Below are 15808 nucleotides of genomic sequence, written 5' to 3' on the forward strand. Positions count from 1 at the left end.
GTTTAAAAGGCAGTTTTAATGCTGTTCGTCTTACGTCAGGTGTCTGTGTGGCTTTGCTGAAAAAAGAAGAAAACATTCTAACTAATCCATTTGACTGGATAGTTAAACAGCGACTAGTGAAACCAGTTATATCGATGTGGATTTTAGCACCTCCATTCCTGTTATGAATTTTAAAGAAACATTCAAGTCTACGCTTTCCACCCTGCATATTAAGCTCACCAATCGCAGTCCATCTTTGGCTCAGGGTTGGGGAAGGAGCACCTTTAAAAGAAAGCTCTGGGGGAAGAGGAGGCTCTATCTGTAGTGATACATATGGATTTTTGGCTGGGCTTAACACACCAGATAAGTCTCTTCCTCTAAAGATTTCTCCCACAGCAAGCACCTTCTCCCCCCATCTTTTTTTTTCCTTCCCAGCCACATCGCGCTGCATCTAAGGCTAACCAAACCCTTATCCACCCTTCATCTTCTCTCTGACTCCGCACAACAACCTTGATTTCCCTTCACCTTTGAATAAAACATACCATAGAGACAGCCACACAGTACCTTCCATAACACACAAGGTCAGAAATATGACATATTCCAAAGAGTTACATTACATTTCTTCCCTGCCTCCATAAACATGTTCTCCATGTGTTTTCTTGCACACATGTAAAAATGCCTCAGAAACATTTGCTTTACTTGGGGTGACATACTGCTTTTGTTTTGTTTTTTAAACTTCACATGTAATCTCATTTTTAACACTTTTAACAAGACACACATATACATAAAACACGCAATGGCGACCGGAAGAGAGCTAGCTAGATTATAAGTTTTTGTTTGGCGTCTTCAGTGAGGACTAAAGGCGGATTTGTGCCCATCCGTTTCCTTCCTCTGGAAGTAGTGGGCAGAGGAGAACCTTTTGGCTTTCGAACCAGCAGAAAAAAAAGACATTAAGGGCCACAGAAGAAGGGCTGGCAAAGGGACGTGCCCCTTGGGGAGGTGGCGCTTGAAGGGCAAACGAGAGGGCGTTGGTCGATCACTGGTGAACACGAAGAGAGGGGAGAGAGAGAGAGATGTCCATCACCGAGTTGAGAAAAGAGAAGAAGGAAGAGGAGGAAGGACAGAAGAGAGAGGAGCAGAGCATTGAGCTGTAGGCCTGGCAGTCAGATAAGGAGAGGCTTAAAGAGTGGAGTGGATTGTGTATAGGCCTTTTCTGTGGGGGAATAATGCAGTGCAGACTCACTAACCGGCAGGAAGAGGAAGAGATAAAGGAAGTCAAAGACGTTAAGGACGGCAAGAACGAAACAGGGAGTTTAGAGAAAGGAGATGATTCTCAAGATGGGGGCTGAGATGAAGAGCGAATAACAGAGGAGAGGAGACCGCAGAGGAGGCAGGGAGGGAGATGTAGAGAGAGATATCTTGTTACCAGCACACGCTAAAATAATTAGCCCTGGGTTGGCGAGGAGAAACGTGCAAGCGGATTAACTGGACCTAAAATAACTCTGAAGCTGCACCTCTTCCTGGTAAGCTCTTTTGTCAGACTCGTGAGAGCGTTCGCCAGCCTCGGGGGCCGTGACGTCATTCCAGGTTGTCAGTCCCTGGCCGTCGAGTCAACAGCAAACCGCCTCATGCACTTAGCGCAAACAGCACAGCAGGGCCCCCACCACCACCACCTGCTCTGCTCGCCTCTCTCTTCCACCCCCTTCCCCCAATCTCCTGTCGTCTGAAAAATGTGCAGCTGTTACAGTAAGCCCGTACGCTCATATAGGACCAGAAATAGCCCCCTTTAGCCAGGGCAGGGACACAGCGACAACCTCCATTAGCTCAAATGTGAGAGGATTGAATCACCCCGAGCTCGAGGGCTTGAACCTCTATCTGCGCCGGCTGAGAGCAGGAATCATATTTCGCTCCCACTATCACTCTCCTGTCCCTCTCTGTCTCGCTTTTTCTCTGTCTAAAGTCCAGAGTGCACTCGCAGCTCTGCTTAGTGTGTGTGTGTGTGTCTGTGTGTGTGAGTGCGCGTGTGATTGAGTTGTAAACATTAAGCGGGGAGATTCAGGGGACTCTTAACACGAGGGGATATCTTTCAGGTTCCTCTTAAGGAAGTTATGTACATAGTTAGGCCCTAAACAGTTTTACAGTTTGCCCAATGAGCGCATACAGGATCTCCGGCAAGGCATTGTGAAAATTATTTGACACCATTGCCGCTGATATAGTAGGACTATTCTTACAGCCAGTGCTGTCTTGAAAGAGTAGAGATAATGGAAAATAATGGGGGTTGCATCAGGCTGGGCGGAAAAGGAGGGAGCAGACTAGAGGAGTGGAGGCAGTCATGGAGAAGTCAGACCTTTATCTACAGGAGGAAGAAAAGAGGGAAGGGAGGTGAGAGAGAGAGAGAGAGAGAGAGAGAAACAGGATAGAGCAGTTAGCATATAAATCACTTCTGTAATTTGAATTAACAAGAAAGTCAGGAAATTCACAGTGAAAGGAGGAAGAAATGGAATAGGAGAGGGGAAGAGAAAGAAGATCAGTGTGAGGTGAGAAAGTTGGAGTTTGACATGTCGCCTCTGAAAAAAGCAAATTGGCTTGTCCCCTCAGCCAGGGCTTCGTGATGCGTATCGGACGCACTTGGAGAAAGCTCTTTTTTTTTTTCTTCGGTGGATAGGATCACAATGAAAGGAACCAGAAAGGCAAAACCCAGGGAGCAGCTTTTTAGATTTTGTTATCAAACCAAGCCGTCTTAGGGTCTCGCTTCAAATGGCATATCTTATGACCTGACAAAAGCACTCGGGGTGCTGGCTGGTGTAAGAGATTATCACGACATCTAAGATCTCAGCCAGTATAGCTGCGTTTATAATCATCAGCCTGTGACAGGAGCAGTTATGATTTGACTCATTTATTCAGGGACTCAGGTTAGCGTTGTGGGTTGAAAGCAGGTTTGTGGTTTCTCAATAGACTTCCCACTCTCTTATCTTCGATGGGTCCCCACCCCACCCCCACCTCCCTCCCTCGTGGTCTATTATTTGAAGGTGAGCTGATTGGCGAGCCTGGAGAGGAAGCCAAGCGGTTCGGACCTCCCTGTCCCTCCTTCACCGCTGGGGCCCTCCTCACCATTTCTGCGAGTCAGCTCCAGCTCGATGGTCATCAGTACCCGACCCGAGCCCTCCTCTCCACCTCCTCCCCCCACCCTCTCTGTTTTTCTGACTATGGTTCGCTGCTGCTGCTGCTGCTTGGGCTGGGCCTTCCCCACCGCCTGGCGTACGGGCTGGAGCAGCCGGTCAGCGAACCCGCCCCAGCCCCTCCCCGTATCCTATTTCTTATCCTTGCGTGACTCCTGCTTCTTCTTTTCCGAGGTGGCCGCCTTCACCTTGGAGGGGTCGGCGGGAGGCACAGGGCCCTGTGGGGGGAGGAGGGAGAGGGGAATTGGGGGGAGAACAGGGGAGGAGAGTCACTTCAGGAGGAAAGGAGCGTGAGGAAGAAGAGAGAAAAGAAGGGGGTGGGGGGGTGACACAGGTGTGTTAGAGGTGAGAAGATGAAATATGGGGTTAGCAGGATGGGTGGAAATGTGAAGAGGAGAGAGAAAAACACATTTAGGTGGAAGAGGAGGAGGAGGGTGAGGAGGTAGAGAGAGAGTCCTTTTAGGGGAGGGGGTAGCAAGTGAGGGGGGGCGGTGTCCAGAGCTGTAAGGGGGTGACAAAACAGGTAACCATGCGTTAGGATGGGACCCAGTGGCAGGTAGGCTCCATACACCTGTGACAACTGAGTGACAATTGATGATTAACAAACAGACAAACGTACACACACACGCAGACTAGATTTTGATTGGCTATTGAGCAAATATTTCCCTTGAATTATTTACATATCCAGTGTCTTTGAATTTGGCCTTGGTTTGTATGAATTAACTCTTTGCCGTCCTTGTCTCGGTCAAAAATAGTTTCCTATCTTATCAAATACTCAAAGCACTTTACTCTACCAGCCACATTCACCCATTCACTCCCACACATTCACGCAGTGCTTTTTATACTATACATACAGCACTTTTACTTTCACTTATCAAACACACACAAATGACACATCAGGTGCAGTTTCAGGGTTTCGAAATATCTCGCCCAAGGACGCTTTTGCATGCCGACTGAAGGCGCCGGTGATAAAACCACCGACCTTCTCATTAGTGGACGACCTGCTATTCCTTCTGAGCCACCGCTGCATCCTTCAAAGAAAATGTTTACAAATGTCTCAAATTTAGTGGGAAAGCGTTTTCATCTAGGTTACATTTCAGTGCTGAACATTATTCCTCTGACTGGAGTTCACTACGGAGTGAAGACCTTTAGCTCAATGCGAGGAAGCCGTTTAAACACTGTTGAAAGTGCTGTTGCAGATGGAGCCAGGACAGTTAAACGCCACGCATTAAACTCTTTTAAATTATTTTTAAAAGAAAGATTTTTCATGATTAAAATCAAGATAATTTTGCTTTTAAGTCTGACTTTGTGACTTATAAATAATTATACTGTTGTCATTTTTCTTCTCCCGTTTTTATGTGTTTCGCTTGTTGTTCAAATACATAATTGGTGAAAATCCAATATGTTTGCACGACTCTCTTGAAAAGAAATGCGTCTCTTGGGGGGTTAGCCTGTTAAATATGAAACATGTTTTTATCCCAGACATGTTTCATTCAACCAATAAATACTAGATGTCTGGTACATGTTTTAGACTTTTACAGTAACACCAAGAACAGAAAAATTAAATCATTTCCAGGGTAGCTGCACTTTGAGGCACAGCATCCCATCACATTTAAAAAGGGCAGTTCCAGGGTCAGAGTGGCAACAGAAAATTAAATATTTCTGAAGTATCTAACTGAGCTACTGAATAAATAATAACTAAAGTGTGCAGGGGAATAGTTGTTATAAATCTTCAACACTGTTTTGCTGTAGCTGTGGTCAGGGACAGACCTGCGTAATCTCTTAACATCCTCCAGGCCTCCGGTTACCCTTTGATGGTTTGGGTTAAGGTTAAGTTAACATTATGCATCACAACAGAAGAACTGAGAGCTAGGTACACTTCACTTAATTTTTAAAAGTAACATGCTCTAGTTTGTAGAGAGCACGCTTGTTTAACCTGTGGCTAAAACACACTCTAACCCTAAACCTGAACGAGCCAAACTCTTTATTTAGCTTCTGCTTATGTAACTTTGCAGTTTTACTGGCAGTCCTTCTGTTTATCGTTTGTGTTTTCTAAAAAAAAAAAAAAAATCTCCTATAAGAAATCTATAAACGCAGGAGGAGGAGAGAGGGAAAATGAAGTAAAGTGTTGCTTCATTTGAGCACAACAAATCCAGGAGGAAAGACTTGACCAAGTGGAGATAAGGTCAAGGCAACACTTAACTTTACAATAACTGTATTCCAGTGCATTAACCCCTGAGTTAACCTATTGAAAACTATCACAAGCGCATGATAATGCTTTGATGGAGCCTAATAAAACTTTGCTCGTATGTAATGGTTTTTATAATGCCATTCCTTTTGAACCCCGGGTCAGCACAGTGTTGTCGTGTTACAGAGAACAGAGTGAAGAGGGAAGCGTGCCGGATATGAGGCTTTGAGACTGAAATACTTCTCCTCTAATACGTGAGGTTAGTCAACAGTGGAAAGCACACTAGAGGCGGTTTCTACCCACTGAAGCTCCCAGTAATAATACCCCGCTGATTGCATTAGAAAATTTATCTTCTTTAATTACGCACTCTGCAGAAGCTGCACACACAGACGGCAGTTGAGACACACAGTGCAACCAACTCGACAGGGAAGCTGCAAGGGCCGTCCGGTGTCATTATCTTCGATCATGCTTACATTCTCTCATACATCACTGTATTGTTTACCATTATGCATCCCACGATAGGCTCGAGTTTTGCACTGCAGTGTTTTCCATAGCTCCCACGCTAACGACGGGCTTGCTTCGTAAACACACTCCAGCCTGCTTATGCAGAACGCAGTACCACCCTCGTTACAGGGGCTGCACACACTTCAAAGGAAATGTGGGTACAGTGGCAAAATAGGAGGGACTGGCGGGGAGGTAGATAGGTAGGTAAGTGGCTGCGTCCCGTGCTGCATACTAAAAAGAGAAGGTGACAGGTGAGGAGGGAGATTGAGAGGTAGATGAAGAGCGAGAGGTAGTGTTTTTCTGTCTGGAACCAAAGCTGATCAGAACCCAGAATACCTGAGGAGGGAGAGGAGAGAAACTGGAACGGGAGAGAGGAAGGGGGCGGCGGGCCGTGGAGAGGAGGGTGAGGAGGCAATCGGCAGAGAGAAAGAGAGAGAGAGGGAGTTAAAAAAAATGAAAGAGCAAAGAAGGAGTTACAGATAGATGCTTCTCATGGTCAGCAAGGTAGTCAAAGGCATGGAGAGAAGAGGAAGATGCGACTGAAGAGTGGGAGACAGGGGACCGGATAAAAGGAATCTGAATGAGAGAGAGAGTGTGCGAGGGAGGGAGTGGAGTGAAGTGAGGCAATTGGGGAGTGGAGAAGAATGGGTGGGTTGTGTGTCTGTGTGTGTGTGTGTGTGTGTGTGTGTCTGTGCTCAGATCGATACTGAGTGCACTCAATTATCATTCCAGTACAGTGTGTGTGTATGTGTGTTCAATCCTGTGAGCTTTCTTATGTGTGTGGCTGCAGGGTAAAGTCCTCTTCCACAACTCCACCTAATGGGGAGTAGCGGGCACCACAGGGTTCCTTTGTCTCTCTGTCTCGCTCACCCCGTCGTTCACTTCCCTGCCCAAAAGCCTTTTTTGAGATTTGTAGTGCAAGCCTAGCAAACAGAAGAGCGACGAAGACGGCGATGCTGATGCAAAATTGTGTCATGTCAGCAGAGCCTCCTAATAAGGGCTATTTGATCAAACAGCCACTTATGAACGCACTGTAAAATCCCACGAGTCCTCTCTGTGTGTGGTGCAGCTAGAAGACCAGAACCAGCTCAGAGGAGCAAAATAAATAAATAAGCTAAAACACACTGGAGAGTGAGCTCAGATGGAAAAGCTGTTTTCGCTGTATATTTTTCTTCCAAGCAGAGACTTGCAGGAGAGTAACTGCAAATGACAACGTTGTCAAATATTTCAGTGTCCTTTTGGCGGCGAGTTATTTATTCATATATGCACTGTCATCCGCCGCAGGCACTTGAGAGCAACTGACTGCAGCTCAAGAATAACCTGACAATCATATGACAGTAGAAAGGAAAGAAGAAGACAGAAGGAGGAAGCGGGGCTCCGGGGAGATGAGAATGAGTGCACTTGTTTAAGGTAGGAGGAAGTCTCGGTCCTTGCCGGTGTCGCCCTCTAGGTTTACGCTACAGGGGCAACATGGCGCACTCCGGAGCCCGCCACCGCTTTACAGTTTGCTTCTACCTGTGGCTAAATGACTTGCTGTTACAATAACACCTTTGATCTCCTGCCGCGGATATCTTTACACGTCTCTCGTTTCAAAGCCGAGTCTTGATTGTTGAAAACGCCTTGAACTCAAATCCTTTGACTTCTGTCTCTCTATTTTTTTTCTTTTTTTTTTATTATCAGCATGCAAAGCATACAGTCGATTACAACCCTCCAGCCCCCACATTACCACAGAGTAATCAAACAGAACTTGCCCTGGTGCCGTGTATGCACAAAAGAATACAAGCCACCAAAATGTCTGATTAATCCACCTCTTGAGGCTATCACACCCCATGAGGAACAGAAGGGGGAAAAAAATACGCCAAATCCTTGGCGTGCAGCAGCGTAAAACCACTGATAACAGCCCAGACCATAATAGGCCCCGTGATTTTCATTTGACTCCCAGTGAGCAAAATCAGCAGCTCCCGTCCATTTCCCCACTGCGAGCAAATCATAGTCCCATTCAGTAAGGCAATAGCATTAGTGCCATAACCTGGCCTCGGCCATTTCACAGTCACTGGTTTGAGTTTTTCCTTCTTTTTTTTGTTTTTTGCCCCGTAGCTGTGTACTGGCACCATACTGTTAGGACCCCTCCCATCCCACCCCCGAGGGAGCTGAAGCAGTGGTGAGGACCACGAGAAAGAAAGGTGTGACGGTGTGGGCTTTAAAGCACCACGAACGCTGAGACGACACAAGAATTTTAACAGCTTGAACACTGTTATTAGTGTTAGCGGGCCCGGCTTTGAATGGCATGTTATTTTGTTGTTGATATGTTGCTGAGAGGAGGAGCCGGCTGAGTGTGAGGGCATACTCGAGCTGGTTGGACTGGCATCGGGGGAATGCGATTAGGAAACTGTGCCGTTATGCACTGTCATGTTGGATGTGTGCTATTGTGTTGCTGCACTGCAACAGAGGAGATGAATATTCCCTCTGACAACATGTTTCCTGAGCCCAAATACTCAAACACTGAATGCCATTGTAACCTCTCCAAAAGCACATCATTTTACTATTAGCGCCTGAATGTGACAGCAAACCAATCTGTTGCTTTTGGTGTTGTCGGCTGGATGTGTATATGCGCCGGTCTGTGTGTGTGTCTGTGTGTGTGTGGTGGGGCTGGAAGGAGGCAGAGGAAGAAGAGGAGCGGGGGCAGGAAGGAGAGGAAGAGAGGCGTGTGGAATAAGTAGAAGGGGAAACTTGCCTGTCTCTGCTGTGAACCCTCTTTCTTTTTCTTGCCATGTTTGCTGGAGGGGACAAAAGAAAGACAATGTCAGGATGTCGAATCTATCTCTCCCTCCAGTGGTCACAGGGCTGCATTGCCTGGCAGCCATCATAAAGAACATCAACTTAATCTACTGGCCCTGTCTCAAGCACAGCCCCCAGGTGCTAGATGTGTTAAGATCTCATAAGACTGGAAGATTGGAAGGGTATAAGCAAGATGATGAATCTGTCATCTTCATGATCTAGTAGATAATCCACTCAGAAACCTTCACTTCACTACTTTTAATCATCTCGCCTTGGACCTGTGCAGTACTGTTTTTAGATTAAATCTAAATCGAGAGATCATTATCTGTGTCTTTACAGCTGACTAACTTCAATTTTAAACCCCGCACACCTAACCAAATCAAATCGTGGCACAGCAGCTATGCCAGCTTGGCCACGCAGGTGTCCATGCCAGGGATGGGCTCCGGCTTCAGCTCCAGTCCCTGGCAAAAACCCGACTGGCAGAGAGCCGCCGGCCACAGGCCGGGCACTGACCTGACACTGAGGCTGAAGACTCGGCGTGCCACCAGGAACCTCATCAGGTAGTAGATGACCACGATGAGCACCAGCAGGCCCAGGACCACCCCGATGATGGCTCCTGTGATCACGCCAGCCTGGATGGGCACTATGAGTGGACGAGAGGAAAAAGCAGATGAGGAAAGGTCAAAAAGGACAAAGATGGAAAAGTGGCAGTGGAAAGCGAATGCCAGGTTGAAGTCAGGAGTGTTCATAAGGAAAAAAAAACGTGCAACGAACAAAAAAAAAACTGTAAAAGAGATGGAAAAGAACCGATGCTGTCATTTATGGGAGGAAATTGGTAGGAGAGGAAAGGGTAAACAAAGCTAAAAGGAAAGTGAATAAGAGATGAAAGCAGCAAAGTAAAGTAAAGCAAAAGATAAAATAAAGGTTGAATGAAAGATTAAAGATACCAGCACAGTGGAGGTAGAGAAGGAGATGAAGCGACAGAGAGATAAGGTAGAATAAAGGTGAGATCAGAGAGAGTCATGGAGAGAGGTGCTGAAGGAGAAAGTGGAAGACGATGGCGTAGGAGATGGAAGAGAGAAATGGGAGGAGAAGCTGAGAAGGAGGGGGAGAGAAGAAGTGAAAGGGAGGCAGTGATAGCAATCGCAAATAGAGAAAGAGATAAAATTGTAATTGATTTCATTTAACGGGAGGTGCAAAGAATTCTAAATGAGGCAAAGCAACGACTGGTTTGAAGACAGTCGCTTGATTCTGATGAACGGCGAGAACTGAGATTAATTTCAGAGTTTCAAATGATTAAAACAAATGAGAACAGTTCACTTTCAATGGAAAAAAAAGAATCACTGAAATATGGCATACAGGACGGGTGGGAATCTAGCAAGCAGGAATTTAATTTAGGAGACAAACCCCCCACAGGACGTCTCACCTTTCTCAAACACCAGCAGTCGGACACTGGAAGGCCGGCCCACTATGTCAGGGGGGTTCTTGGCGTCACAGGTGAAGGTGCCGTTGTCGCTGAGCTCCAGGTTTTTGAGCAGGATGGATCCATCACGGCGACCTGGGTTTCCCACAAACTCCAGTCTGTCTCTAAAGGGACCCTTGTTGTCAACGTAGGCAGCACCACCAGTGTAGTGGAAGATCTAGAAAGGACAGACAACACACTGTCACTTTGACTAATGCTGCATTTGGATGTTTAGTAAGTAGAGCAGCAGATCAGACCTGAGAGTTCCTGCAATAACAAATTTTGCCACCATTTGTGTGCATTTTTTAAAAATATAGAGATGCATGAAGCACCTGTCAGGGGGACACTCATGGAGCATTAGAAAAAAATAGGGCACAGCTTTTAAAACTGGCAAGCAGCTTTACACGAGGGCCAGAAAATAATATTCAAAAGCAGCTCCTGAGGGGTGTAGCAAATGTGACGCCAATTACTACTGCACGAAAAACATATACAACATTTATAACTAATATATGGTGGATAATTGATAACTGAGGGGGTTTGGGGAATTCCAGGGAGTGGACCAAATCCCAGTGAAACATATGAGCAGTCTATTGTTTTGCATTTATAACCTATTAATTATTAAGTCCATTCAGTGTGCTGCCATTACTGCAGCAGCAAGTCTACAGTGATTACCGCTGCCTGCTGACACTGACTGCGGTGACCTATAGATAGTTTAACTGACAGAGTTAGCCAGTTTACTGTTTATGATGCAGACGTTGTGCTTGTTTGGTTGCCCTATTTAGAGGTTCTTATCTTTCCCAATAATACAACAGTAGGTTGATTAAATTAGCCCATTCTTGATTTATTCCACCACCACAGCTCCCAGAGCAAGAGCTAGCTACCTGTTTCACTGTATTAAATTAAGCAGATGCACACTAATCACTGTGGTACTGCAGTTAGCCATGATGTTGTTACAGGGAACAAAGCACTTTTTCTTAATAGTTTTGATCTGTTTCTTGTGCACATCTTTTGTCCTCTGCACACACAGGTTAATGTATATGGTCTCAAACAGGGCTTACAGCTTATTGAAGGCTTGTAAATCTCACTCCTGCTGGACCAGCTGAAACTGCAGTATTGACTGCACAGTGTTGTCAAAGGTAGTTTTACATGTAAAGCAATTTAAAAGCCGAAAACAAAGGAGAGCTTTGCATTTAGATGTCTGCATATTGTCATGACTTCTGGTTCTTCTTCCTGGGAGAAGTGCCATGACTTTTAAAATGATGACATGCCGTCACCAAGTATCGATTATTAAACATTAAATGGTCACAGTGGCAGAATCAGGGTGATGCTCTGGATTTTACAAGGTCAAGGTCAAATGTGGCTTTTAAGGTTTCATCTATAAATAAAGACCTGAGGCCTGTGGTTGCTGTTACCAAGTCCCACGTGAAACGAAGAGGACCTTTCATATGATTAACGTGTCAGAAATCAAGTATGACATTTTAAAGGGACAAATGCAGCGTGACAACAGATAGAGATATGAAACTGTAAATCTGTCCAGGCAGGGAAAGAAATGAGCGACTGAAGATAAGTGAGGAAAAAAATAAATAAAAGAAGAAGAGAAATCTAGTTTCAAAGTGAGGCCACCGCGGGAGACAGATGAAGGCGAAGGAGGTGAGGGAAGGACATAATGAGAGAGGAGGGGAGGGACAAAGAAGGTAGAGCTGTGGAGGAGGAGATTAAGGGAGGTGGACAGAGGGAGGCGCAGTCAGGATGGGGAGATAGAGAGATTAGAGAGATGGCAGGATGATAAGGGCAGGGAGAGTGAAATTAAAGAGCAGGAGGCAGGTGATGCAGCGGGAGGAGTGGGGAGATTAGCAGAGAACGTTGCTTTTAGTTAGTGCAGATGTTAGAGTAAACTGAGTACTTGTGTATGATGACATTTCAGATATGCACAGTACTGCATTTGCTGGATTAAACATGGATTTGTTTTTGGATAACCGCGCTCCCTCAGTGCTCTACAAATCACTTTGTGAATTTTGGAAGACATTTAAAATACAGACATCCGAAGATTAAAGAACATCTCCCGAGAGAAATCAAATCGCGTGGCCTCCAAAAGAAAACCACACCTTCTTCCTATTATCGGTTTTCTCCCTTTGCTTGCCGTGTTTCACAGAGATGGTGAAAACAATAAAAAGTCTTTTGGCAGAAAATATAGACATTGTTGGCAAGTCTAAATTTCTGTCAGTGCAGCAGACTTGTGTACTTCCCTCCTAAATATTTATACATGACTTTGTGAATGTGAGAACAGTGGGAGTAAACAACATAAGAATGTCATTCATGCAAATAGCAAGAAAGAAGGAGGGAAGGCTCTCCTGCTGCAGTCCGCCTTAGTGATTTACATCTGGCTCTTTAGCTGCCAAATGCTCCATTATTTCAACAGCTAAACGCTATCGTTGGCTGTCTGCTGTTTGATTCTGGACAAGAGATGTTTTACTGACACAGCTGCATGCTGCAGATGAAAACAACACTGTTGTGGGCAGTGAAACAATGACTTTATAGATGCCACGCTCGGTGACGTTGCACTGGAGTTTCATCAAGCGCAGCTTTGATGCGACTATACTTGAATTGTTTGTTCCTTTCAAAGAAGCCGACCTATAAACACACAACCTTTCATTTTGCATAGCGTGTGTATATGTGTGTGAATTTGAGTATTACAGAGATGGAGTCCCGTGAGCCATCGGGCCTGTATGTCCAGGAGAAGGTGACGTCCTCCGAGGTCCAGCGCCAGGAGAAGAAAGAACAGGAGAGTCGGATGTCAGAGCCCACCAAGGCGTGCCGCTCCCAGCCAGTGTAAATCGTTATGGCCTGGGACTGCTCAGGCACTGGGAGACACAAAGCAGGTTTAAGTGGTTAATTCACACATAGAAAGAACAAAATATTCTGGGAGCTCATATTATTTTTGATACTATGAGCTGACCTTCACTATATACTGTGTTCAGGAATCTAAATCTGTAACTATAAAAACACATATACATAGCTGTTAGTATGCGCTGGTATAAAAAAATTAACATGCACTGTTTCTTAGAAAACCTTGGGTACCTTTGTGAATATTTTTACACCTAAACTGTTATCAAGAGACACAAAGTAGTCCTCTTTTAGCATAATCCTAGGTGCATACATATACATCCAGATAGTCACTGACAAACTGCACATTAAGTGGGGTCAAATGTGCCATTGATTCAGAGTTGCACTCAGTAAATATTTGGGTTGTCTCTGAAAGGGGGAGCTTCATTTTCTCCATTGGTATGGATAATGTTGGCCTAATCATGTGCACAGTTTATGCTTGAATAATATTTAATGATCTATGTTAATTCAGTCTTGGCTGCAAAAATCAATATTTTAACTTCCTCCAAAAATGCACTCAGCATCTCAAACAACTACCAAAGCCCCTTGGAGCTGCACAGCCTCGCCGCTGAGCAGTATCATTTTTTTGTATTGTTCACTTTCCCTTGGACCGCGCCACCAACGAGTCACAGTATTCTCACTGCTGTATCAACACGAATGCCCTTAAGCACTCTGGAGTTTTCAACACCCAGGGAGTAAAGTTCGCAGCTTTCACTGTGCACATCCTTGAGCGATAGCCAACCCCCGCAAAACTTGTCAATGAAATCACGCTTGACGTTTTTAATTAAAATTCTGACAAAACATCTGACAGGAGGGAGTTTAGAAAGCTGCCTCCTCGAGAGCAAAAACCCTCAGTTAAAAAGTCGTAATGCTGCTGCTCTTTAACGTTGCAAGCTTGGAGACACCTGCTTCGAGGGAGAAGCACAGATGGACAGTGCTGACCCATTTACTGGAATGCATGCAAAAAGAGGCTGCATCCTCTACAGGTGTACTGTTGGCCTTTTAGATTAAATCAATACAGCAAATGCCAAGATATCAATTAAAATGCTTTAGCTAAGTGTTAATCCAGTGTAGTGGGAGGTATTAGAGTGCACTCTAAGATTAATTCAGTATCAAAGCTATTAAACCTTTTTCATTGTCATCAAGTTTATTAGTTTTCAGGTAGCACAAAACACGCAAAAACCCACTTTGCCATATCCTCATCAGTAATAAGATCATTTCTACATCATCACTTTCAGTAGATTAAGTTAAGTGTGAGCTTTTTTTTGTTAGAGAAGTCCTCAAAAATGAAGTTAAAACTTTAAAAAAAGATTTTTCTTTCATTTTTCCCCCCGTTTTTTTTGTTGTTGTTGTTTTACCTATTCCCAGGAGGGCAACCGACGTCAGCGCCAAAAATGTCAGCATGGTCTCTGGCTTCTACGGAGCTCCCAAAAGACTGATGCTGCAGACCCGACTGGAGTCGGTCGAGGAAGAGTCCCTCTCTGGAGGGAGCGTGAGTGGAAGGAGGAGAAAAAAAGAGGTAAAAGAGAGTGGAGGGGTGCAGGATGCCAGGACAGAGGGCTTCAAAACAGGACAACAACAGAAAACCTACTGTCCCAAGTTTTATACCCAACCACACCCCTCGTTCAGGCCTCAGCCCGGCCCATTCCTCCTCTCCTCACACTCCCCTCCTCCCGGCTCTCTCCATTTCCCTCTCTGAAATAAATGAGCGCATGCTATCTTTTGAAGTGGAAAAGAAAGGCAGGTGACAGACACCTGCGCAGTACAGTAGTTGGTGAATTAATTGGATAAACAATAGGCAACTAGGGGCGAATTTGCAAAGTATGTGCGACATTACAGAATGATGAATGTGATGTGTCACATTACCCTCACCTTGATGTGACTGAGCTGACAGGAGATGCTAATTAACACTTAGTGTGTAGGTGCAGGTAAAGGCGTGTGACAGGGACTCGTGACCATCTGCGGCTGCTCTGTATGTGATCACTGCTCGCATGTTAGTATAACATGGAGAAAGATGGGAGGATGGTTTCTGCTTACACCGAGGGAGGAGATCCAGCAGAGAGGTCAGTCCAGGGCTCTCTCCTCCATCCCCCATGCCTCACCCCTCATTCTCCTCTCCTTGCACTTTCACCCCGTGGCCCAAACAATGCACCAACTATTTTCTCTCATTCTTCCCCCTCTTCAGATTCCTGTCATTTGCTGACGTCTCGCACTCGAACACAAAGGAGAGAGAGTGGACAGGGCCTGACTGGTGTTTGCCTGTCTGTCAATGGGGCTTTCTTCCTCTCCCTTTCTTTTTCCCTGCCCAGACAAAGCTGCGTATTGAAATCGCAGCACCCACTCCTCACTTTTCCAGTGGCACAGACAGCAGTAGAGTGTGGGGAGAGACATGCTATATATAGATGGGTTGATATGAGGACAAGAGAAGAAGCACAGACGTGAAAGTGAGGCAGCGGCGAGATACAGGCGCAGGGTGAGGAAAATATGAGGAGAGCAACGGTGTGAGCGAGAGTGAAATAAAAAAAAAGAAGTCTGATTTCTGGAGGTTTCATTCAATCATTTTGTCACCCGTCATGAATATGGATTCATTTAGCCGCTGGCATATTTGTAGTGAATACATGCTCAAATTAGTAGTTCTCCTCTAGCTTCAGCAAACACACAAGCTGGATACACTCAACATTGAAGTGTAAATCATATCAACCTTGATTCAAGTCCTGCTACCTCTCTTTAGAATTTGTATATGATGAGTGAGAAGAGCTGGCACTTGACAAGGACGTCCACTTTACCCACTTCACGTCATTATTACACTGAGCCCACTTATCCAAGTTTTCCGGG

General features: G+C 45.3%; 1 protein-coding gene across 4 annotated transcripts; it reads right to left on the reverse strand.

Annotated features, from left to right (window-relative positions):
- Positions 1–260: 260 nt before the first annotated feature.
- mpz (myelin protein zero) lies at positions 261–14539 on the reverse strand. Of its 4 annotated transcripts, XM_063461662.1 has the most exons (7): positions 14332–14538; positions 12785–12951; positions 10055–10268; positions 9142–9271; positions 8585–8627; positions 3347–3376; positions 261–2332 (listed from the first exon to the last, which is right to left on the reverse strand). In XM_063461662.1, exons 1-7 carry the CDS (start codon positions 14375–14377, stop codon positions 2321–2323), a joined length of 642 nt encoding a protein of 213 aa, XP_063317732.1. In that variant the 5' UTR covers positions 14378–14538; the 3' UTR covers positions 261–2320. The 4 variants fall into 4 exon arrangements, with proteins under 4 accessions (XP_063317732.1, XP_063317733.1, XP_063317730.1 ...); XM_063461663.1 differs by lacking the exon at positions 3347–3376 and having other exon boundaries at positions 14332–14536; XM_063461660.1 differs by lacking the exon at positions 261–2332 and having other exon boundaries at positions 2341–3376; positions 14332–14539.
- Between the last annotated feature and the right edge of the window lie 1269 nt (positions 14540–15808).

This window comes from Pelmatolapia mariae, linkage group LG18, assembly GCF_036321145.2.
Source record: "Pelmatolapia mariae isolate MD_Pm_ZW linkage group LG18, Pm_UMD_F_2, whole genome shotgun sequence".
Classification (NCBI taxonomy): domain Eukaryota; kingdom Metazoa; phylum Chordata; class Actinopteri; order Cichliformes; family Cichlidae; genus Pelmatolapia; species Pelmatolapia mariae.

Excerpts from the sequence above, each read along its gene's own strand:
- mpz (XM_063461660.1), bottom strand. The coding sequence starts at position 14,377 with ATGCTGACATTTTTGGCGCTGACGTCGGTTGCCCTCCTGGGAATAG. Across the intron at positions 8,628-9,141 it reads GTCTTCAGCCTCAGTGTCAG|CAAACATGGCAAGAAAAAGA; the intron begins GTCAGTGCCCGG and ends TGTCCCCTCCAG. Across the intron at positions 3,377-8,584 it reads AGGGTTCACAGCAGAGACAG|GGCCCTGTGCCTCCCGCCGA; the intron begins GCAAGTTTCCCC and ends CTCCCCCCACAG.